Source organism: Rhinatrema bivittatum, chromosome 15 (assembly GCF_901001135.1).
Source record: "Rhinatrema bivittatum chromosome 15, aRhiBiv1.1, whole genome shotgun sequence".
Taxonomy (NCBI): domain Eukaryota; kingdom Metazoa; phylum Chordata; class Amphibia; order Gymnophiona; family Rhinatrematidae; genus Rhinatrema; species Rhinatrema bivittatum.
In genome coordinates this window covers 66,144,726-66,167,795 of record NC_042629.1, presented here as the reverse complement: position 1 = coordinate 66,167,795, position 23,070 = coordinate 66,144,726, and the positions used below count along the sequence as shown (strand labels likewise).

General features: G+C 47.6%; 2 protein-coding genes across 8 annotated transcripts in view; one reads left to right on the top strand and one right to left on the bottom strand.

The window, feature by feature from the left end:
* TNFRSF9 (TNF receptor superfamily member 9) overlaps positions 1-23,070 on the bottom strand; it is a 172,716-nt gene that overhangs the window by 100,832 nt on the left and 48,814 nt on the right. For all 3 annotated transcript variants that reach the window (XM_029578304.1, XM_029578305.1, XM_029578303.1), the window contains exon 8: positions 4,528-4,599. In XM_029578304.1, the coding sequence (XP_029434164.1) occupies positions 4,528-4,599 (72 nt within the window). The remainder of the gene's footprint in view (positions 1-4,527; positions 4,600-23,070) is intronic.
* The window catches only part of LOC115076638 (coiled-coil domain-containing protein 50-like), an 87,333-nt gene that overhangs the window by 50,266 nt on the left and 13,997 nt on the right, over positions 1-23,070 (top strand). For 3 of the 5 annotated variants that reach the window (XM_029578298.1, XM_029578297.1, XM_029578299.1), the window contains exons 6-11: positions 8,210-8,294; positions 10,786-11,409; positions 12,490-12,626; positions 15,836-15,898; positions 16,905-17,033; positions 20,091-20,197. In XM_029578298.1, coding sequence (XP_029434158.1) covers positions 8,210-8,294; positions 10,786-11,409; positions 12,490-12,626; positions 15,836-15,898; positions 16,905-17,033; positions 20,091-20,197 — 1,145 coding nt within the window. The remainder of the gene's footprint in view (positions 1-8,209; positions 8,295-10,785; positions 11,410-12,489; positions 12,627-15,835; positions 15,899-16,904; positions 17,034-20,090; positions 20,198-23,070) is intronic. The other 2 variants (XM_029578300.1, XM_029578301.1) reach the window with 2 other exon arrangements.

Here is a 23,070-nt window from a genome sequence, read left to right as displayed (position 1 = left end):
AGAGCACCTTCAGCCTCTGCTCAGCTAGGGTACAGAAGATCTGGTCAGAGAATTGAATAGGGACCACTGAGCCACCGGGCTGGCCTACTTGTTGCCCTTTTTCTAGTAGCCAATTGTTTTCAAGTCATTGGCTAATGCCCGGGCTGTAAGGTCAATACATTTTTTTGTACTGCAGTGAGTACTTGTTGAGCAAACCAGGTACTCTTCATGTGATGTAGGCATCACTTTACTACCTGGAAGGCCTTTTGATTCATTACCTGATTTTCTCCTCCTTGTGTTTTTCCGGTGATCTTGTACTCCGCACCTATTTGGCCTTAGTTTTGTAGCCAGTATCCTATCGGACATCATCCCTTCTGCTTTCTAAAAACCAGGCTTGGGACCACCATGCATGTCAGAAGCTTGCCATGGCCTATATAAATCATTGAGGATCTAAGTTTAATTTAATACAAAAAAAATAGGAGGTATAATAGTGATGAATGTTTTGAATTTTATTCTGTGCAGGAAATCCCCAGTAACAGCAAAGGGAAATAGTCCACACCGGTTGCTCTTCCTCTCTTACCCTGAAACGCCGAGAAGCATTCTGTGCAAATCTTCTCGGCAGGACTCTTCCTTCAACCAGCGCTTAGGGTGGGACCGGTGGAAGTAGTAATAAACATTTTTTTAAAAAGCCGCCAGTTGGTTGAGTGCCGCATAAAGCTTTTACTTTGTTATTTTTTTTTCGACTGGTTCTGATCCCAATTAGTGATAAAACTGCTCTTTTCTGACATGAAAATCCTAACAGTTGAAAATTTCATGAAGAAATGATTTTAAGAAGATTCCTCTTTCGTAGACCATCCCACCAGGGTTGCAAATACAACGTAACCCTGATCTATCAAATTTCTGTATAGTCCGTCTTTCTCTCTCTTTCTCGCAGTCCCATTTCAGGCTCAAATTGAAGGGAAAATGAGATTCCCTTTACTATAAACACCTAGGTTTTGTGATCATGACGGCTGCTGAACCCCCATCATCCTGCCCGGGGAGGCAGTGACCCACTTGATTGACAGCTGGGGAGGAATTAGTAATAAGAAAAGAGATTTCACAGTGGGTGGTGCTGTGCCAGTAAGACTTGGTGGCCCAGACAAAGGCAGGAAGCAGGGAATCTCCAGGTTATCTCAAGTAGGCAGCCTGGTTTATTTCCAGGAAGACAAACTGCAATACCAGTAAGATCAGTGATGATTTGCCAGGGGGGGGGGGGGGGGTGTTTATTCAGCCTGAGTTAAGTAACATGCAAGAAGTTTCACCCAGAATGGTCTAAAGGAGATACTTTCCAGGAGGGTCTACGGTCCGCACATATGCATGGATCAGAAATAAAACCACCCCAGCGGTCCTCATCTCTCCTTGATGTGTCCTGCAAATCTGATACACATAGGACAGCAAAATAACACGCAGACCGATAAATGTGCTGCCTTTTCCTTCGGAAAGTAGACTAAAATGTCATCAGCGATCGGGGCTGGAGGGATAATCACACGGAGAGCAATTTTCAATGCTGTTTACATGGGAAAATAGCATATGTTTTTTATTTTATTGATTTTGTATTTTGTTTTTATTATTATTTATTTTATGTTTTTATTTTATGAATGTGATGTTGTAATCCATGCTGAACTTGTTGGATTGGGGAAAAAAAAATCTCCATTTAGTGGGTAACCAATAGAATTACAAGAAAAAAAGAGCCTATGTGCTTGTGTGCGTTTCTGTGCGTGCCTGTGAATTACATATAGGCTGTCGCAGGAACACGCGCGCACACATACACGTGTCTGAGAGGGAGTATGTGTGATGATCTCAGGGTGACTGGAAATCAAAAGACCCCAGGGTATGGAGAGCAGGAGATTTTTTTTTTAAGGAGATCAATGCATCCAAAACGGACGTCCTAACAAATGTATACCCGATAGCACCGTTCAGATGTAAATACCATGTAGATGAGGGCATTAGCTATTATCCCCCCTATGTAGGAAAGTGCTGGGCGTCTAACTCACACTTTTTAATGCGACAAATTTAACTCCAGCCTTGGAGGTGGAGTAAAGTCAATTCTCAGTCAAAGGCTAATGAAAAAAAATGTTTAAAAATAGGGTTCTTTGTGTTGTGATAAGTGTGTCCTCCCCCTTAGCAACATTGTGACACTGTTTTTCTCTAGTGCAAGCAGTAAATTAAAGTATATTTTGACTTGATTTAAAAAAAACCAAACCAAAAAAACCACTTTCATGGCCACATAATTTAGATGTCTGTAGCAACGGAGGCCTAATATTTTGCTGAGGTTGCTGAAATGTGTTATAACGAAAGAAGAAGTGGGATGAAAACTCAGAGTGCCCACTTGCAATAAAACTATTGAGCACTACGGATGCAAAATTCTCCTTTAACGTGTCCTTTTTAACGCTGCCTCATTTAAATATTGCCTCGGGCGCCGAGGGGACGCAGCTATGCACACATTAAGTCAACAGGCGTTCGATACTAGCGCCCATTTTCAGCACACGTTTTACTGGATCGGCCCCACCAGTTTTAGAGGGGAAATTCTGTACGGAGCTTCACAGGCAGGCCCGTAGGTATAAGGCACCAGCTGGCTTGCAAGCTCCGCAGGGAAACTGAAAATTGCCTCCTTAAAGCGGTGTTGAAGTCCTCATAGATATTCTTCTCCCTTCCATTGTTCATTACTCCCCCTCCCACCCCCTTAAGGGGGTGATAAGTCCATGCACCGCTGAGCACCGACCATTCATCGCAGTGCTGCGGATACGGATTCCATGATGGGGACAGGATAAGTTTAGGAACCTAAAGAGGGTCACTCTTGAGAAAAAAAGGAGAGAGAGTTCACGCTCTGTGTCGTGCTCCAGAACAAAAAAAAAAAAAAAAACAGTTTTACTGATATGGTTCAAAAGTCCAGCAAGTACAAAAAATAGACTGAGTCCAAATTAGAATAAAGGAAAATCACAATGGGAGATAAATTCCAGCACTCACCATAGGGCAGACGAGTACTTTATAACAGCTTAAATATTACTCGGGAACATCTCTCGGCAGTTTACAGTGAAGCATGTGGATAATGTCTGAAAACAGGCTCCGGAATTTTAAATTTCAAATCTCCCGCTAGACTAAATAATTTATTTTTATCTTTTTTTTTTTTATTGTATTTAAGCTCCTCGGGGCTGTTCAAGTTCTACGATGCCTCTGGGATTGACGGTAAACCCGTCCAGCCGCATGCCTGAGGAGCCAGTTTTCCCTAGTCCGGGTGTACTGAGCACAGAGGTTTAAGGTTTCTGGAAAGTTGTAAATGTCTGGCTAAAAATTCTGCCTTTGTGTGTTTCGCTTTTACTCTGCTGCTGCTCCCTTCCTGTCAGTACCAGGTGCGGTTTTGATTTTGGTTAGTAATAACACCTATCTTGGATTATTCTTAGTTTCCTTTTAGCTCTGCAGCTTTGTTGGCCTTTTCCTAACCCTTGTGCAATCAGCAGGAAATGAAAGAAACCGAAGTTAAGCTCCCAGGGGGCACTGAATTCACCTTTTCCCCCCCACAGAGGAGGGTAATTTTGTTTCCCAGCTATTGCAGTGCTCACCTGATCTGCTTTGGGGATCCGCCGAACACTCTTACAATTTCATTCAAAATCTATTAATTCTTTCCTGAACGAGGAAATTAAGGAAGACATTTGTGCACCCTCTTCATAGTGGAATATTTGATGTGTTGCTTTTTATGATATTTTTGTACTACTTATAAGCTTTCTTCTGCCTTGAATTGTGAATAAGGCAGCTCATAAACAAACAAACAGAATAGATGGCAGAGAGTGGAATTTACTAACAGGCCGATGCAGTACCGAGCGCTCAGGCTAGCGCACAGGTTAACCCGCGATGCAATAAGGGGATTAGGGCATCCAAAACATGCGTCCAAACCAGCGTCTAGCTAACAGCGCTCATCACATGTAATGCTGACGAGGCTATTAACTATTAACCTCTTATGTAAAAAAAAAAAAAAAAAACAACCGCGCAGCCGACGGGCCCATTTTTACTCTCAAAAATTAACGCCAGCCCCGGAGCTGCCAAAGGTTAACAAAAAAAGCAGAAAATACTGCTTTTCTTTAGTTCCTGCAACTCGTGGCAATATTAAGTTGAAGGAACCAAAAAAAGGAGTAACAAAAAAAAAACAACCCAAAAATTTGCCAGCGGTCAAGTTAGGAAAAAAATTGAGCGTCCGTTTTCGTTACCTGTGCACAGCCACTTCTCCTGGGCGCCCGATATAATGGACGTGTGTTAGGGTGCACGCTTTTACGCGTCTGTATTGCATCGGCCCGCTTGAAAGCTGCAGGGACAACCAACCAAAGGATGCGTTTGTTCAGATGCTGGGGAGAGCAGATCTGGATTTATCTCTCACCTGCCCCCAAGGTGCAGGATCTTCTCCACTTCCCTCCCCACCCCCCACCTTTGCCTATAGCTGACCTTCGTGCCTTCTGTAAGAATGGATTCTCTCCCCCCCCTCCCACCCACCCACAGGAGAAGAACGGCACATCCTACCTGCAAGCCGACGTCTGAACTCGCGGCGTTGGCGGGTCCTTAAGACTACAGGATTCCAACTCGGACAGGAGCCTGCGGAGAAAAAATGCAGACGCGGGTAAGAAGCGCCCTTCCTCGCCTGCTGGTGGGGGGAGACAGTAAAGGAATTTGCAAAGGAAGAAAGGATGTGAATGCCACACACACCCCCCCTCCCCTCCAAACTTACTGCAGATTCGCTATGAACATCATCATCATTGAGTTTTTAGAATTTTTCAAATAAGCTTCCCTGCCCCGTGCAGCGCAGGCACCTTCAGGCGTAGGCTTAGTAGGAAATCCAGCCTCGAGGAGGGCTGGGGAGGAAGGGATAATTCAGTTGCCTGTTAAAGGATAGAAAATCAGATACCGCCTTTCTGTTTTGATTTTATTAAATTCCTAGGAAGGTGATCCAGGGCTTTGACGTTTTCACCCTAATTTCCATGATCTGATAAACTCCACCCCAGGTAGCCGCCTGGACAACGGCTGGGATTTCTGGCCATGGCTGCCATGAGGCATGAATTAGGCGCCTAGAATAGTATCACAGTTTATTGGTGTATATTTTGTTGTAACCTGCTCAGCATGCATTTTCAATATAGGTGGAATAGAAATTATTTTAATAAATAAATGAATACATTTGACAATAAGTAGTAGCCTTGACTTTTTCAAAGCTCTAAGACTCCTGGAAGTGTGATGAGGTCTATATTGCATACCTAAAGGATGTCAGTATTTGCCCAGTTGGGTAGGTGGGGGCATGAGGTTAGGCAGTGGTGGAGACAACGCCTGTTAGCATTTTACGCAGAGGGAATGCGTAGCTGACCTTGGAAATCGGCACGTCGCTAAAGGTGCAGCATGAGCACGAAAAAGTCCTCCACAGATCTTAAAGAGTTCAATGTGCAGACGTCATGAGTACGTGACCCACCTGGAGAGACACTTTATCCCTTCCCTGGGGAATCTGTGCTAGGACCAGTGTTTAAGGGAACAGCAAGAGAAGCCAACGTCACAAAAATATTCAAAAGTAGTTAAAAGCAAGCTCTGAAAACGTGCAGAAAGCCCTTGCAAGACTGGGGAGCTCGGCATTTAAATAGCTGAACGCGGGCAAAGTGTAAAGTGATGCTCATAAGGAAAAATAATCCCTACACAGTGCTGGGCTCCAGGACAAAGGATCATGGAGTCATTGTGAACACTATATGTTGAAATCCTCAGCTCAGTGTGTGTGTGTGTGTGTAGCACTTAAAAAAAAAGCAAATAGAAGGCTATGAATTATTCTTAAAAGAATATGGATAAAACTGAATAGCATACTGCCTATGTATGGATCTATGATGCAACTGCGCCTTGAGTATTGTGTACAGTTCTGGTCGCCCAATTTAAAAAAAAAAATAAAAAAGAGAGAGACATAGCGGACATAGAAGAAGTACAGAGCAGGGTGACAGATTATAGACAGGGATGGAGGAATAGCTGTAGGACTCTTCAGCCTGGAGAAGAGATGCGATAGAAGTTTATAGAATCAAGAGGGGAGTGGAACAGGTAAACAGGGCTTGATTAGTTACCCTTTCTAACAGTACTGAGACTAGGGAGCATGCCTTGACAGGTTTAAAACAACCTAGAGAAAGTACTTTTTCCACTCAATTAATCTGTGGAATTTGTTGCCCGAAGATGTGGTCAAAGCATCTGGCATAGTTGGATTTAAAAGAGCTTTGGCCAAGTTCCTAGACAATTATTAGCCAGGTGGACTTGGGGGAAGCCACCACTTATCCCCTAGGCGTGAGATGATGTGAACGCGCCATCACACCTTTTCCAATGGACAGGAAACTGCTGAATTAGGGGTTGCAGTTTGAAGCCACGAGGTAGACTTTAGGAACAATATCAGAGAACATTACTTGACAGAAAGTGTGCTGGATGGTATGGAAGGCCCTCCCAGAGGAGAAGTGAAAACGGCAGCAGAATTCAAGGAAGTGTGGGACACACACACACAGGATCCCTTACTGGCAATACTGAGGTGATGTGCATGGAGCAGCAGTTCAACCCCAAAATAGCACAGGGAAATGCACAGGGAAACCTGCACGGAGCTGCAGTTTCAGCCCTAAACCGAAGGCAAAGGGAAAACCTGCTCGGAGCGACAGGTACAACCCACAACACCTTTCCGGGCAGACTGGATGGGCCATTTCGCTGCGTTCCATGTTACAGTGATCCCGACTGGCCGCTGTCTGAGACAGGATGCTGAGCACATTGGACCTTTGGGTCTGACTCAGCGTGGTACATCTTAATGTATTCACATCTGTAGTGGAGAATGGGTTTCACAGCTCTGCATGGCCTTCCCACAAGTATTTTTAAACCTTTATTTATGTAATTGAGGAACCAAACATAATAATTCCCGAGAACTTTATGACATCCCCCAAGTCTCTTGTCCTGTATGTTTATCTTATGAGACTGTAAGCTCTACTGTCTTTTTTGGGTGTTTGTATAGTGCCGCATATGTCGTGCAGCGCTATAGAAATGTTTAGTAGGAGCAGTAGTAGTAAAGTATCTATCTCTAGCAAGTTATCATCCTTCCCCTCATAGGAAGGATAAATTTATTGCAAAATTATCTACCAGTTTCTTGTTACAGGCAGAAATCTCTCTGTAATTACTGCTGGTTTCCAATTAATAATTTGTAGTGAAAGCTAACACCGGACACTCAGTGCATCCTCAATCTTTCTCCATATTCCCCCTCCAAAACGTTTTTAGTCTGTCACAGAAATAACACCTGTATGAGAACATCTCTCTCTCTGCGTGGCACAACCAACATTTATACTATGCTTTTACCCTGAATCTCCACTTTCAGGGCAGATTACAACAATCTGAAAACAAAATACATTCTCAATACAAAAGTTAAATCAGCACAAGACAGCAGATCATAATAATAAAATATAAGCTCAAAAGAATGACCTAAGCACATAATCTTCTCTTATCAATATTCCAACTGTATAGTGCTAATAGCGAGAAGATGCCAGTATCAGAAGTCTTATAGATAAGAAAATAAATAAAATAAGCCAAGCCTAACCAAGAACCACTTCATTCCATCAAATTACATACAAATAACAATCCCAGCGCTTTGCAAAGCCTCATAAAGCCCAGACCATCTCCAAAATCCCAGAAGCCGGGTCATTCCAGAGCTGAGGCATCTTATCAGGAAGAGATAGGCCACCAAGTGCTTTCCCCTAATTTTTCCACCCTCCAGCAACGCAACGTCCTGCAAGCCTGCTCTGGAATGGATGAACCCTGAAGTCACTTTAGATAATGCCAACACCTCATCACCAGTTTTCCCGAATCTCTGGTGTATCTTGTAATGAACGGATTATTCATTTTCTCTACTCATGGACAGCGTGCTTTGGAATATATTCTAAGGCATCGGGACCCTTATTAGTCTGAATTTCAGGATACCCACAATGAAAACGCATGAAACGTTTCTGGATGCGCCGGAGTTGGTGTACGCAGCTATGTCTCTGGCATATTCATTGTGGATATCCCGAAAAAACCTGAGCATCTGGGGGGGGGGTCCTTTGGATTAGGGTCAACGGTAGATGAGAATATTCCAGTGTGGCTACTTCTGTGTTAATTTACTGAGCAGGAGCTGATGCTGTTTGACCCTCAGGCCTCTCTTCCCCTCCCTCCCCCTCCCCCTTCGCAGGAAGTAGCCAGGAAGCTGCAGGAGCTGGAGGAGGTGGAGCTCCAGGGCCGGAGGCGGAGTCTCGACGGCCACAGCAGGCGGAGAGGTACGTCCTTACAGTTTCACAATGAGTGCTAAGGCTTCTGCAGGACCTCGGATGGGGGGGTGCCCAATGCTGAATTCATTCACTGTGATGGGAAACGATGCAGGCCGCTCACTCAAGAAGTGCCGCTGATCTCATTCATCTGGGCACGTCCTGTTACAGTCAGAACACAGCCGCCTGCACCGTGGTTTTAGGGCAACGTGTGGGCAAGGCTGTTTACTAATGTGGCTAATTTTTTTTTTCTATGACTAAACTTTTGGGACCAAACCAAAACCAGATTTTTCTTCTGAGAGGAGGGTGCCTGGCAGTTTCCTTCTGCTCCTTTGGGACTGAGCTCAATTTGAAATAAGGTTGGGAACGCAAACTACCCCAGGGATCTCCCCCCCCCCGCCCCACTCCAAACTCGCTTAGCCCAGTTATTGCATGATGCTACTCAGCCGGGGGCCACACACCAAGGCTCCCTCTAATACTGCAGTCCCGGACCCCTATGTCCGGTCACTCCATGTCGGTGGTGCCTGATGTCTGGGGGAAAAGCCCCTCTCTCTCCCTGCCAGTGTCTGTGAGCGCTGCCTCTGCAGCAGCCCCAATCCCCGCCAACGTGAGAAGCAAAGCCCTCTCCCGGGAATTACACCCAGCTCCTCTGCAGATCAACGCACGGCACTGCCACGGGGCCACCAGCCCACAGGAGGGTCTCTTTTGCTTTAAGTGTCTAAATCAGTGCACAAAATGATCTTGTTTACTGCTGAAGGTATTCAGTCTGGAGCTTTTCATTCTTTTTTTGCCCTCCAATTAAAATGAACCCAATGGTCATCATATCAGGAAGCCATTTTTGGTAGCATGGGAGGTAGGAACTGGCCGTTTCCTGCGCTGTGCGTATATTTCACAGACGTTGCAGTACGGTATGGCTGCTGGATTTTACATTTCTGTGAGCGACCCCCGCTGATATTGCTGGGGAGGGGGGGGGGGAGGTTGTTTTGCAGGATGCCGATTCCTTGCATTAACCAGTTTCTCGCCAGCCAGCCAGGACGGTAGCGGCTGGAAGTGGAACATTATCCGCTCGCAGTGGAGCCTTTTCGCTTCTTCCTCCGCGCCATCACCCGGTAAATTCTTTACCCTGATGCACTCCGCTAGTCCATCTCTTGGTCTTGTGTTCGTAACCAGGAGGCCATCCTGGTCTGTGGCACCTTTCTGGAGGGCCAGCTAAAAAGGTACAGGAGCACATGAGATTTTGAGATCCCACAGGCAGGCCCCCCCCTTCCTACGTGACCAGGAAGAACGGATCTGTGAGGTCCTGAAAGCTCATATAGTGCAATGCCGCTTGGTCCAATAAAAATAAATAAAGTCCCACCCAGGGTTGGAGAAGGACTATTTGGCACCTTCGTTGAATTTTTGGTCATGCACTCCCGTCCCACAGCTTACCTCTAAGCACAGGGCTCCCTCCCACTGGCTGCAGTGGCTCTAGAACAGTGCTCCTTTTTTTTGGGCAGTATTACTCTGGTACAGCACCCCGTGACAATATTTGTCTGGCACCCCCCCTCTCGCCCAACCTTTGGCACTCTAGGTGACTGCCTAGTTCGTCTAAGGGAAGCAGCAGCCTTGGTCACACCTTGTAAAGACTCAGGCTTTCTCCAGGACTGGCGTGGCTCCTACGTCTCTGCACTACAGGTTCCATACAAATGGAATATTGTACACAAATTTGAAGTTAAAATTACTTTTTCCACCAATTTTAATAATCTTGTTTAAATATTATTGCTGCAAGGTGTTAGAAGTCTGTTATCAACCGGGTTTAGGAGTCCAGCAGCTCTCATTTGGCGTCTCTTGCCTTCTCTGTCGCGCTCTCTGCTGCTGTGCCGTGCTGGCCCATTATTCTGTCATACAGGATCCATAGGACCTGCCTGCCAGATTCATGGAACCTTTGCAAACTCCGCGAGGCCTTTTTTTGGGGGGGGGTTTTAGGGGGTTGCTTTCCTGCTGCTGTCGCTTTGTCGTCCTTGTGGCCATTTCCTGCATTTGGGACGTTTTCGGTTCTCCCCGTGTTCTCTGATCTCTTGAATGTTGCTTGCATGAACCAAACGCTTTGTCCCATTCTCCAAAAGCAGCTCATCCCTTAACTGTGACTTTCTTTTTTTTTTTTTTAAACTAATCTTAGAATTCCTAAAGTCCACGACCTCCCTTCAGAATTTGGATACAGCGCCCTGATTCTGCTTAAATTCCCATTAGACTGTATTTGTCTTCTGCACAGATCTGTCCTGCTGTGATGTTCGAGGGCGCTGTTTGGGGGGGGGGGGGGGGGGGTGTTATTTTGGTGCTTGCTGCCACATTCCTGTTCCCGTGTATGGTCACTAGGTCCGAAATCTTGATAATTAGGCAGGACCACCAAGTCTTACCTGGTTAGCTTTTGCTGTGCTGTATCTTGACAAGCCAACCAGAAGAATTTCTGTTTGCAGTGTTAACCCCTACTAACCTCCGCTTTCTCTTTGCATGTCTGCACAAGAGCATGGCAGATTTCACCATCGCCAACCCCACCCGAGAGAAACGCACAGTGAGGAGGAGGAGGAGGAGGAAAATTGCCTTTATCGTAGAGAGAGCAATTGCATCCCAAACGAGACAGCTGCCAGGAGAAACCCACGGAAGGCCGAGCAAGGCCGTGGCTGGAAAGACTCGAACGGGCAATTCACTAACACCAGTTTCTTTCGTGGTAGCAATTCCAGGCAAGACACGTTCAGGGAGCGCCAGCCTCACCCACTTTATCACGAAGACTTCCGAAGCGAGCCTCGGAGGGATAGGAGTAGAGGGCTCAGGGAGGCCTGGCACGGGGGTCAGGGGCCTTTTCCAGAAGACATCGGGCATGGCCGAGCTCAGCGCGAGCGGGAAGAGTCTGAGCATGGGCCCTGGGAGGGGAAAAAACACCCGAGCAACAGGGGGGATAGGGAAAGCTTCCACAGACCTCAGCACGGAGGGCGCAGGTGCTCCGACTCGGACGGCGAGCTCAGTCCGGAACGGGAGCTGAGGGGCAGGAGTCGTCGATACTCACAGAGGAGCCAAGGCAGGGAGCAGGGGACACATCCCATCCCGATTAAGTGTCCTCCTAAGAGACACAGTCGAGTTTCACAATCAGGTACTGGTTTACAAGAAAATGCCATGCTCTGTAATTCATGGCTTCTAGTCTTAGGTTTAATATATAAAAATAATACAAAAGTACATACTGTGGTCAAAAACTATCAGCAAAGCTCCCAGTTATGAGAGTCTCGTGCTTCCTGGGACTTTAAGTAAGGAACTGAAACCCGGATCCTAAAACCTCTTTTGAAAATTCACAGGAGATCCAGGAATGGGAGCATCCTGCTGGATCTTTTAGCTATTCCCCCCTCCCCCCCCCCCCCAACCTCATCCTACTCTTTCAGGCAGGGATCGGCGACAGTGGATTGTTCTCCCTGCTCACGGCATCGCCGAACAAGACGACAGCACTAACCAGCGATATCGTGAACAAGGAGAACGCCTTTTGGGCTCAACAGCCCACTGCCCACCGAGCTGTGAAGGGATTTGGTTTATTTTTTTATTTTCTGGCCCACCTTTCCTGGCGGCTTACAGCATCATTAGGCTCCAGGTACAATCAGACCCTTCCCCTGCACCTTTCAGACGAAGGAATGATGCTGAGGAAACTTCCTGCCTGGCTGGAGAGGTCTCCGGAGTGGGGGGAGAGGAAGGAAAAGCTGATTTCTACTTTGGAAATAAACCTGTTTTCTGGTGCTGGTGCTATACAGTCAGCATAAATCAGATGGAAGAAATACATGTGTGTACTCTCTTATAAGCCTTGATAACAGATCCTAGCATGTCAGATCTCTTTGGCAGAGTTTTACAGAATCCAGAGGCCGTAATCTTTACAGTTGGGCCTAAAATGTCTATGTTCAGCTCTTTCGAGGCACATAGTCTGAATCCTTTAGTTGGATTCTGCTTTTAAAGGCGGGTCAGGGCACAGTCTGTGCAACAAATGTCTTCATGAAAACAGGTGGACCTTGCCAGTTTTGCATCAGCAAAACGCTTTCTCAAAAAAAACCAAAAAAAAACTTAAGATGGTCTTGCCCGGTTAAGATGCACAGACAGATTTTGTTGGCGTGCACTTGCTTTCTCTGCAAGCATAAAGATGCCTTCCGTGTTTCACTTACGTACGAGGTTTACGGGATCTGCCTGTCTGTCTTAGGTGGGAGCGCCAGGCACTGCCGCGATGGAGACCGGCTGGAGTGGCACCTGTCAGAGTTACAGCTACAAAACTGCGATCAGGTCTTGCGAGATGAAGAGCTGGCGCGGAGACTGCAAGAGGAAGAGGAGAAAGAGATGGTAAGGTGCACCCCGGAAAGGATGGGGAAAAAAAAAAATCAGACTCCTGCCAGCTCTTCTGCTTAGGAAAGTTGAAGTGTTACCCCCCCCCCCCCCCCCCCCCCAGGCATTCGAATGCTGAGCATCCTTCAAAAAGAAACGACGAAGTTTGTCTTGGTCGTGTCGTTTTCCCCATCTGAAAGAAGCGTGCACCTCCAGTGCATGCGAACCCGACAGCAAGAAAACAAAATGATAAATCCCCACAACTAGGGGATTAGTGAGCAGCAGAAACCATCTCCCTACTGGCCCCCCCTTGTCAGCCCAGACAGGAGTCAAGATCTGACAGAAAGGCGGCACTTGAAAGAATATCCTCACATTTGATAAAGCCGGCCCTCTAGCCAGTAACTTATCTGTAAACTCAAGACTTCCTCCTCTCTTTGAAGAGTTTGCTTTAGGTCTTAACAGCAAGCACAGGCTTTTAACAGGTAGCTATTATTCAGTAAAAACCGATTTAGGAGGGGGATGAGACGTTCAGGAACTGACGCCATCCTGTTATCTGATGCTGTCGGCTGCTGGCAGGATCACATGTTGCTTTGCATTCTGTTGTAGTCCTGGTTGTCACAGAAGAGTAACTATAAAAAGATCGTGATGCTTTATACTTGCAAGAAGCATTTCAAAATCTTTGATTTCAGGTTTCGTTACAGCCGTAGGAGACGAGAAAGAAATACTGGAGAATTTTTTTCTTGCACCTTTAAATGTTAAGAACATAAGATATGCCATACTGGGTCAGACCAAGGGTCCATCAAGCCCAGGATCCTGTGTCCAGCAGTGGCCAATCCAGGCCATAAGAACCTGGCAAGTACCCAAACATTAAATAGATCCCATGCTACTAATGCCGCAATAAGCAGTGGCTATTCCCTGTTGATTAAACTTATCCAAACCTTTTTTAAACCCAGCTACACTAACTGCCTTAACCACATCGTCTGACAACGAATTCCACAGTTTAACTGTGCATTGAGTGAAAAATAATTTTTTCCCATTTGTTATAAATGTGCTACTTCCTAACTTCATGGAATGCTCTCTAGTCCTTCATTTATCCGAAAGAGTAATGTCTATTTTTTTTTCTTCAGAAAAACCATGCATTCGACTTTCTTTGAATTTTACACAACACTGTTTCAGTTATTTTTCTGACATGTACATCTCCTGGAATTCATAAGAATTTGGAGTCATAATGTCGCAGAGGTGACATAACTACTGCCAGTTACTGCTTTGACTTTCCCCATCAGTAATTTCATTCTCTAGCTCCAACCCACTCCTTCCCTTCTATCATCCGTAACTTTGAAGTGCCCCAATTCACAAGGTTTTCTTTCGTTTTGTGTTTACAGCAGAACTCTTCAGAACGGTTCTCCTAAAGTCCACCTCTTCTCTCTTACTTCCTTGCTCCTTAGTCTGAAGGATACGAATGCTACTTTGAGGTTTATCTTGATCGCTAAATCGCTGAACACCTCCAGTCCAAATGGTTCAGAGCAAGGTGCAGCATGGGCACGTTAAACTCAAGATGCCCAATCGGGATCGTCCGGTTTCTTTTTAAGCATCTTGCCCACTGCGGCACGAAATGCCCTAACCTGTGTGCGCCTGGGTCAGGTCTTAACTTCAGGATTCCTTCCCCTCCCCGCCACCCCCACCGACATAAAATCAAAGAATGCCTTTAACTGTTGGGTGCCCCAAAAGAGTAATGAGTGGTTGATTTAGCCGACTGGGGAGACTGAGGGAGCAGAAGATGGCTACAGTTTTTAATGTTGGAGAGGCGGTGGCGCAGATCAACCGACACCGATTTTTTTTTCTTACCAGACTAAACAACATGGGCCGTAGTGTTATTAAAATAATACATTTGCATCATGCAGTTTTGTAACATTTTTGTAAACCACAATAATCGTATTTGAGATGTCCTTAGTCACAGTGAATGAGAGAGATTCTTTTTTTTTTTTCAGTACTACACAAGTGTAGAAAGCTTGGGGGAAGCAGAGGATAGTTAAGGAGAAGAGGGAGGAAGGAAAGCGGAAGATCACGTGAAGTCTGCGTAGGCTGCGGGGGGGGGGGGGGGGGGCCTGCAGTTATTTGCCTTAACATTCTGTACTTCTTACTATCATCGTGACGTAGGGGTCTGTGCACAGACCCCTACGACACAGGCCCCCCCTTCTTCTTCTTGAAGCTTACAATCCAGGGAAGACAGACAGACAGACAAGACGACGCAGGGACGTCCGTTAAGACAGAGCGGCCAGCAACATTAACTGCATACATCTGCGAGGGATGAGGCCCATAAAGTCTTATATAAGAAAAGCGGCGATAGACCACTGGTCCTCAAGACGGGTCCTTTCTGTTCCTACGCAGGCCTGACGGCTTAGGGGCCAAAAGAATTTCTGGATACCTGCAGAAAACATTCACGAGAGACTGTTGCACACAGCTGGGTTTCAAGCTCGCTTACTTTGCAACTGATGACCAAGTCTTTAGGTCTTTTGCTAGGAGAACCCGCTTTGAGAGCGCCTTACTTCAGAGATTGATACCATAATATCAAGAATAAGTTACTGTCAGACAGATACATAGGCTGACGACATCTGATTGGTTTGACTTCATGATTAGGATGCATGTGTAGCAAATGGAAGTTTATCTGCTGTAATCCATGCACACGTGATGCATATATTATGTATGCATTGTAACGTGGATAGTCTAACCAGGCAAGAGTGAATGAAGTTGTAATGTTATTTCCGAGCTCTGTGACATCAAAGAAACCCGAGAACGAAGTTGGATCAAATGTGCAGAACACGAGGAAGCCTTGTCATAGTTCCCCCCCCCCCCCTCCCCTCCCGGACTGTGCTTCACAATTTTTCATCCGCACAGGATCAGGGACCACAGAAACTGATTTTCTTCATCCATCCATCTGGGGAAGGGACAGCCGAGATTTAGCAGAAACTGGAAAAATGCTATTGGGTTTTTGCTTTTTTTGGGGGGGGGAGAGGGGGAGGTTGATGGCTACAACAGAATCTCACTGCTTTATCCTGGAGATGAGCGAAATCATTTTCTGTTCCGGAATAATTTCAGAGCTTAAAAAAAAAAAGATTTGCATCGCAAAGAAAACGTTGTCCTTATTTCCACTGTTGAATCTTTTCTGGCACTACATAATACAGTAATTTGAAATCAGTTCTTAACTTTGCAATGTATTTTTTCTCTAGGCGACGTTAACACCCCAGGGACATAATGAGGACTTTCGGGCTGCCCAGGTGGCACAAGATGAGGTAGAGACTGATTTCAGCTCCTGATTCTTCTGTGCTGGTTTGTTTGTATTTGGTCTATTTACAGAGATTCTGCGAGATAATCCTGACATTACTGTAGCTTCTTCTGCTGTTGTAGCCATGGAAAAGGTTGGGCCTGTGAAGGACAGACCCACCAGCGTAGCCATCTTCTCATATCAGGGGGTCCTCTCCCCATTACCACCACCCTCTTTTTTCCCCCCTCCACTGTAGACCTCTCAGACCCGGACCTCACACCTTAGGGTGGCACTGGAAGCCCTTGCCGACTCACGGGTACCTCAGTTCTGAGAAGATCCCTCAGAGCTGCAGCCTTGGCTGGGATCTAGTGCATCACCTCCGTGGCGGGCATGAATCACAGCTCCGATATGAGCCCATGGTCCTGCACAGCCTCTCTTCGGAGCGGAACGTTTCGTTTTTATAAAACGCATGCATCACAACGCTCAAGAGAAAAAAAAACTTGACGAATTTTGTGCCGCAGCTTAATGCCCTGAATTTAAAACCCCTCATGAGGCAATTCTAAAAATAGCTTTTTAAATGCCCAAAAGGACCACCGTCGAAGTGATCCCAGCTGCTCTAAAATGAATTAACTCCCCCCCTCCCCCCCAATCACCCTATCTGAAGATTATTCCTCTCCTGGCTGAAAGCACGCGCAGTCGTCCGTAGCGTGCAAGACTACAGCCAGACCGCGAGGCTGCTCTCCCCGGAGACCCTAGAGAGGTAAAACGGCGCATGCATTTTTGGAAATGCTGGGCACCCGCACCAAGTAGCTGGAAAGCACGCACACGGCGCTGTCAGCGTCCCCAGCTTTCACTGATTTTCCCAGCAAAACTACCCGGGTACCTCCTCTCAGAGGCCACACACAATCCACAATCGCAAAGGCTAATTTTTCGAATATGGCCTGTTTTCCTCCAACCCTCCAAATAGATACCTCCTTCCCGTTCTGAGCTGAAAGATGATATTTCCTCCCCCTCCCTATACTGCAACGTTTCAGGAGATTGCAAAGTATATGCAGCATCAGGAGCTGAGAGCCCATCAGCGATCCCGAGAGACGGAGCCGAGGAGGAAGAACAGCGGGGAACAGTCCAGCGTCTTCGAGAGGTGGCGGCACGCAGACGCAAAGGTAAAAAAAAAAAAAAGCATACAAAACGGAAAAGCCTGCGGGTGGTGCGGCGCGGAGCGGAAACCACGTATCCAGGCGAAATGGCAAAGGAACGAACGTGGCGCCGATCTGACACCCCAGTTTAGCAGTACAAAGCTGAGCAGGCCCGATGGCTGCTTGACCTTCTCTCTCTCTTGGGTGACTGACTCTGAAAGAGTTGGGGGGTGGGTGCTTCTCTCTCGCCAGAAAACCCTCACTAGGAAAACTCGACGGAGGACGGAAGAGTGAATACCCGCAAGTCTGCTTTGCGCAGAACACTCGGGGCCGATTCTCTGCTTTCTTCGGGACCTGACCAGGCTTGCCCTTCCACTCATAAGGAAACGCCAATCTTTCACCCGGCGCCTGCACGCCCGTCCGGCAGGGACTCTCTACCCCGGTGTATTCTGCAGGCGCAAGCTACGTGGGGTACCGACGGGAAAAGAACGCATGGGGATCTCAAGATGTTGGATGCACGATGAGCGGCAGCCACTTAGAATGAGATTATTAATTAGAAATGGAATATAAGAATTTTAAAATAAGATGAAATCCCTGAGCATCCTTTGAGACACTGCCCCTTTGCTACATCGGGGAGGAGCAGTTTTTCCCGCAGGTAAACACAAGTTTGCCCATGGAGATTGCTTTTTAAAATAGCCCCCTCCCACAAAAAAACAAAAACAAAAACATTTTTTGCTTTTGTATTCCCTAATGATCAGATCCAGAATGACTGCACTGAAAAAAAACAGTCACTCGGTAAAGTATATTTGGCAATACCTTTAATTCCTAACTGATGCAGAAAGCTGACAATGAAGGTGTTCATAGATAAAAGGAGGTGGGGAAGTGGTGAGTGGGTGGGAAGGGAGGATATTAAACGGGCACCCTGCAGGCGAGATGCTCTGGTGAGAGCTGCGGTAAGCAGCTGTCGAGTTCAGCGTTCAGGGGCATAACCTCGAGAAGGAAAGACTTTACTAACCCAGGGTCCATCCACAGCACTGGAAAACCCTGCACCCGAAACAACCCTGCTGCAAAACAGCCCACAAGCCTCTTGCGCTTCCCGTCCAAGAGAGCTGCGCCGTAACGTGGGATGGGAGGGGGTTACAACCAATCATAGAAACATAGAAACATAGAAGTGATGGCAGAAGAAGACCAACGGCCCATCCAGTCTGCCCAGCAAGCTACGCACTTTATCCATTTTTTTTTTCCCCCCCTTTTTTCTCCCTCCCACCCGTCTCTATTGGCTTCCAGCACCCTCCGGCCCCAATTCCCTTCCACCCCTCCACCAATGCAGAGAGCAGTGCCGTATCCGCATCCCAATGAACATCCAGCTCAATCAGGGGTAGCAACTGCCGCAACCAGCAGGCCACACCCCTGCCCCTTACCCACCCCTGTTTTGTTTGCTTGTTTGTTTGTTTTTTTATTTGTTTGAGATGGCAGCCCTCCATCCTTCCGCTCCGTGAAGGTGGAACACCAACCACTGGCCACTGGCATCCCGCTCCGTGAATGCCTCAGTGGCTACTGCCGCTCCATGCAGTGTTTTGCTGCCTCCTCTCTATTTACGTCCACTAGACTTGATGGATCCACAGTGTTTATCCCACGCCCCTTTGAAGTCCTTCACAATCCTCGCATCAAGTGATCTCACTTCACTCAGGGCCCAGTGCGTACACTCAGGTGTACGCACATATTTTTGTGCACAAAGGTTACTCCGGATGCAGCAAGGAGTTCTGCGCACAGCGCCGTGTGCTCTGTTTAGCGCCCATGCGGGGAAACGCCGTGCTACGCTGAAGAAGGCATTAACTATTTCCCCCTCCACCCGATGCAGAGAGGTGCGCTGGAAGTTTAACTCCTGAGCAGAGGGTGGGGTAACGTTTCCAGCGCTTGGGTCAGTCTATGGACAGAAGACCGTTTTCCCGCGCTGGGAGCTTTGCAAACATACCCAAGACATGTTTTCTGTGCATAAATAGGATTTGTGTGCACAAAAAAAGTGTTTTCTGGCGCGGAAGGCTTCTTGGTGCACATAAATCACATCTGAGAGACTCCCCCCACGCTCTGCGAGTTAAAATGTGCTTTCGGCCTGTGCCGAGCATGCACATTAACCGGGTTGGAGCGCACATTAGCATACCATTCCCTCACTGCACCGGGAGTTAAACGTTTTATTTTTTTTTAACCTGTGCGTTAAGAAACTGTGCGCTGAATTTCAGTGCAGACTTCCATTCTGAAAGTGACTCCAAGCTCACCCTATTGGGAAATAGATAAGGACTTGACCAAAAGACCACAGAAAGCAGGGAACAGGCTTCCTGCATCCCGGACCTCCCCCCCTCGATGGCCACAGCAGACGTCTGCCTCCTCGGTTCTGAGTCAGGGGTGGGTTCATCGAAAAGCAGAGTCACGATTTGTGCACAACTCATCTTTCCTGTGCAGCTGGCGCCGTTTTGCAGGAAGATTTACAAGAACGACCCAGCGCTGGGAGCCACCGATATTTAGTTCTTCTGCTAGGGGGGGGGGGGAACCAGCTTCAGTAAGCCACGGGCTTAACATGGATTTATAAAAGCTTGATCAATGAGCAGGGCGATAAAAGAATAGCAAACCACAAATAAAATGAAGTCAATATAAACTTTACCACTATTGCAGTGAAATGCAAGAGAAAGCAGGGTGGTCCAAACAAGATTTCTGCTAAAATACTCTTTGCACATATATCGTCTCCTATATAAATGAATATATATGGGGGGGGGGGTGGTGGTACAATCCTGCCTCTCCCTCCCTCTGTGCAACTTATAAATCCTTCCAGTGTTAGAAGCAACATCAGGTGCCTTTGCATTTCACTGTCATCTGTGGTATTTCTCGTGTCCTCCGATAAGACCAATTTATTTTTATAAAAGTAAAGGTTTCTCTTCAGTTTAAATGAATGGACAAATTCAAACCAATCCTGAACTATTGTAAAGTCCAGACAGCGTAGGAGCAGGTCTGTCCTCGTGGGAGTCCATGCCCAGCGCGCTTTCATTCTTGTGCTGCTTGCGAATCTGATTGGCTCCTCTTTTTGTTTAGGCTGAAGTAGCCGTTTCCCATCCGGAAAGGCTGAACTCGGACGGCCTGGCGTCTCCCACGGAAGAGCACCTCCCGGAAAGGTCAGACCCGGCCACAGAGGGGGCAAAGTAAGAGCTGACCCGCACCCGCCCCCATCCCCCCCCTCTCTATCTGGTTAATGCAATAATCCGTCCCGTGCGTAAGCCAACGTGTACTGACGCTATTAGTCCTTCAGGGTAATTTTCGGAAGCCACTGAACTGGTTGCCCGACTATTGCCTGCCCCCCCCCCCCCCCCCCCCCCGGTAAAAGTACGCATGGGAATCAACAACGCACGTAACCAGGCAAAGAGTAGGGGGGAGACAGCAATGTGCGTAGTTTTGCATTTTCAAAACAGTGTGTGGTGTTTTCCATGGGGGGGGGGGAAGTTATCCACAGGGAAAAAATGAATGGAAATGCCTGTGGTTGCTCTTTCCCATAGCCCAAGTTATTTCTGTAGCACTACAGGATGTACAGAGAGAGCGCTGTGGTTGTCCGACAGTCCGGTTGCACCGCTTCCTCCGACCGCGCGAATCTCTCTGCGATCTTAGCTGCTCTCCCCTTGGGACTCCACGCTTCTCTTTTGCATTTCACGCGTGTGCTTACGTCTTTCCTCTCTGCTCCACGCTATCCGATACCCTCTCCTCCCGTCGCCCCAAAGTCCATGCGCTGCCTCGCAGACCGCCATGCGCCGCAACCTCGCGAGACAGCAGCACCATCGCCACGGACTCGCTTTTAAATCAAGTCTTGAAATTTTGTGCGCATTGCTTGAACAGTCATGCGAACGTGAAAAAGTAATAAGGTTCTGTAAGGTTTTACAGTTCAACATGTATAGATTTTAAAAACCCCCCAAAAACCCTTACTTGGCGCGTCCGACCCCCGACCCTCGTGTTGGCTGTTGTGCGTTCCCGGTCCTAAGGACGGCTCTGTCCCAGTTGTGATCATTTTTTGATCCTGTGACCAACATTTATCCATCTCCTAGGGTGCAACGTTGTGTCTCCTACCCGAAATCTTACCCAGAACTCAAGGATCATCCAGCTTAGGGTCTGATTCACTAAGTAGGGAGTCCATTTTCAAAGAAACCAGAGTGCTGGAGTTTAAGGGGCGTAAGATTTTGGCTGCAAATGTGTCTAACTTTTAATGCCTAAAACAGAGGAACTAAAATTTTGACCTAATTAAATGCCTACAGGTAGGCGCCTACCTTGCTTGGCCAGACCTCACCCGGTCCACTTTTTAGGCAGCTATTTTAGATGCTCATTAGGGAGAAAGTTTAATGTGGCAGATCTTTAAGGTCTTTTGAATTTGGGACCGTAAGGATCCCCCCCCCCGTGCTGCGTGTTTGGCGTAAGCCTGCAATGTCAAAGTTTTATGTGACATCATCCCAGATCGGGATGTTTGAGACCTGAAGTTTTTCTCTCTCTCTTTTTTTTTAAAGCCTGCAGGAATGTTTACCCGGTCAGAGGCTGCAGTGGGATCAGCGCGATTTTCTGTTTGTTTTGGGGGGGTTTTTTCACTTTAAACAGACCTTCTTTGAGGGGGGTTCAGAGGCAAAAACAGAGACAAGCAGAGCGAGCTATTTTTGTTCTAAAAATAGAGCCGGGAACCAGAAGCCCACGCAGAAGGGACGCCTACTTATTCTGTTTCCTTTCGGTTTGAATGAAGTGGAAAAGCTGAGACGTTAGAAAACGTTCAGCCTGCCCTGCAGCTTTTTAAGATTTCTGTCGCTCCCCTTTGGCTCACAGCGGTGGGAAGTTAGTTTGGTTGAGAACTAAACTCTTCTCCAAGTTTTGCCAGTAACACGCACGGCCCAGATTTCCCCACGGCCCTGGGGGGGGGGGGGCGCCGGGCTGAAAAGCACGCATCCTCCTCCTCCTCCTCCCCCGTCCCGGTGGCACTTTTGTCACGAGCGCGTGCACGGCAGCGCCTCCGTCAGACACCCCACCCTCTTCCCTTTAAAGGGCGCAGGGGTTTTGTAACCAGCCGACGGTAGCCCCCCCCTGCGCTTTTATGGGGGGGGGGAGCAGGAGCTGCAGTACTGTGCGCGCAGGTTGAGCGGTGCTTGCGGAGATGGGAGGAAGACCATGCACCCCGCCTGCTCCCACATTCCTGGAGGAGGAGGAGGAGGAGGAGGAGGAGGAGGAGGAGGAGGAGGAGGAGGAGGGACCCCCCCCCCCCCCCCCCCTTGCCCCATTACCCTGCGCTCCTGTGCCTCAGGGGTAACCCCTTAAGGTAAATCCAGCCCCCATCATATCAAAGGTAGTCAAGGAGAGAATTGTAGCGCAGTTTTTAATTTCCACCTATGAGCCCCCGGGAGAGCCAAGGCTGTCTAGGCCTCACTGCAAACAGATTACAATGTGGAAGTTTCCAGCCACGGGAGGGTCCACTGGTGCAGAGTTGTTTTGCGATTGGATTGCCCTGGCCCATCTCCTGTCAGGGTGGCTCACCCTCTCCCATCTATAGAGTCCCTAGGGGCAGGAGTGGTGCTCCCGAAGGAGAAAGGCCAGCGGGTACCGGGCGGGATCCAGCTGCCAGCAGTGCTCTGGAAGGCGCCCGTCCTTAGCCCTGGCATTAAGGAAGCTTGGAGGTAAGTTTTGGGAGACTTTTTTTTTTTTAAGTCTCAGATAGGTTTATAAGGGAGACAGCGTTCCCGATTCCATCCGAGCACTATTTAAGCAGTATAAATACCTCTAATGGCTTCTGAACCCTGGGAGAACTGGAGGGTGTTTTTGGATCCCCCCCCCCCCCCACCGCGTGGAGACTTTTACTGAGGGCCTGTGCGAATGAGTCTGTGCCGTTTCCTGTGCTTTAAAAAATAAAAAAAAGGAAATGAAGCCCTGGCCAGCTCCGCTGCAGGTGAAATCCCGCTTTCCCAAATGGAGCCAGTGCAGCTGGGGCTGGTGCAAGTGTATCAGGTGCTATGCCCCTCCCCCCCCACCATTAAGAATTATGCATTTAAAAACAGAT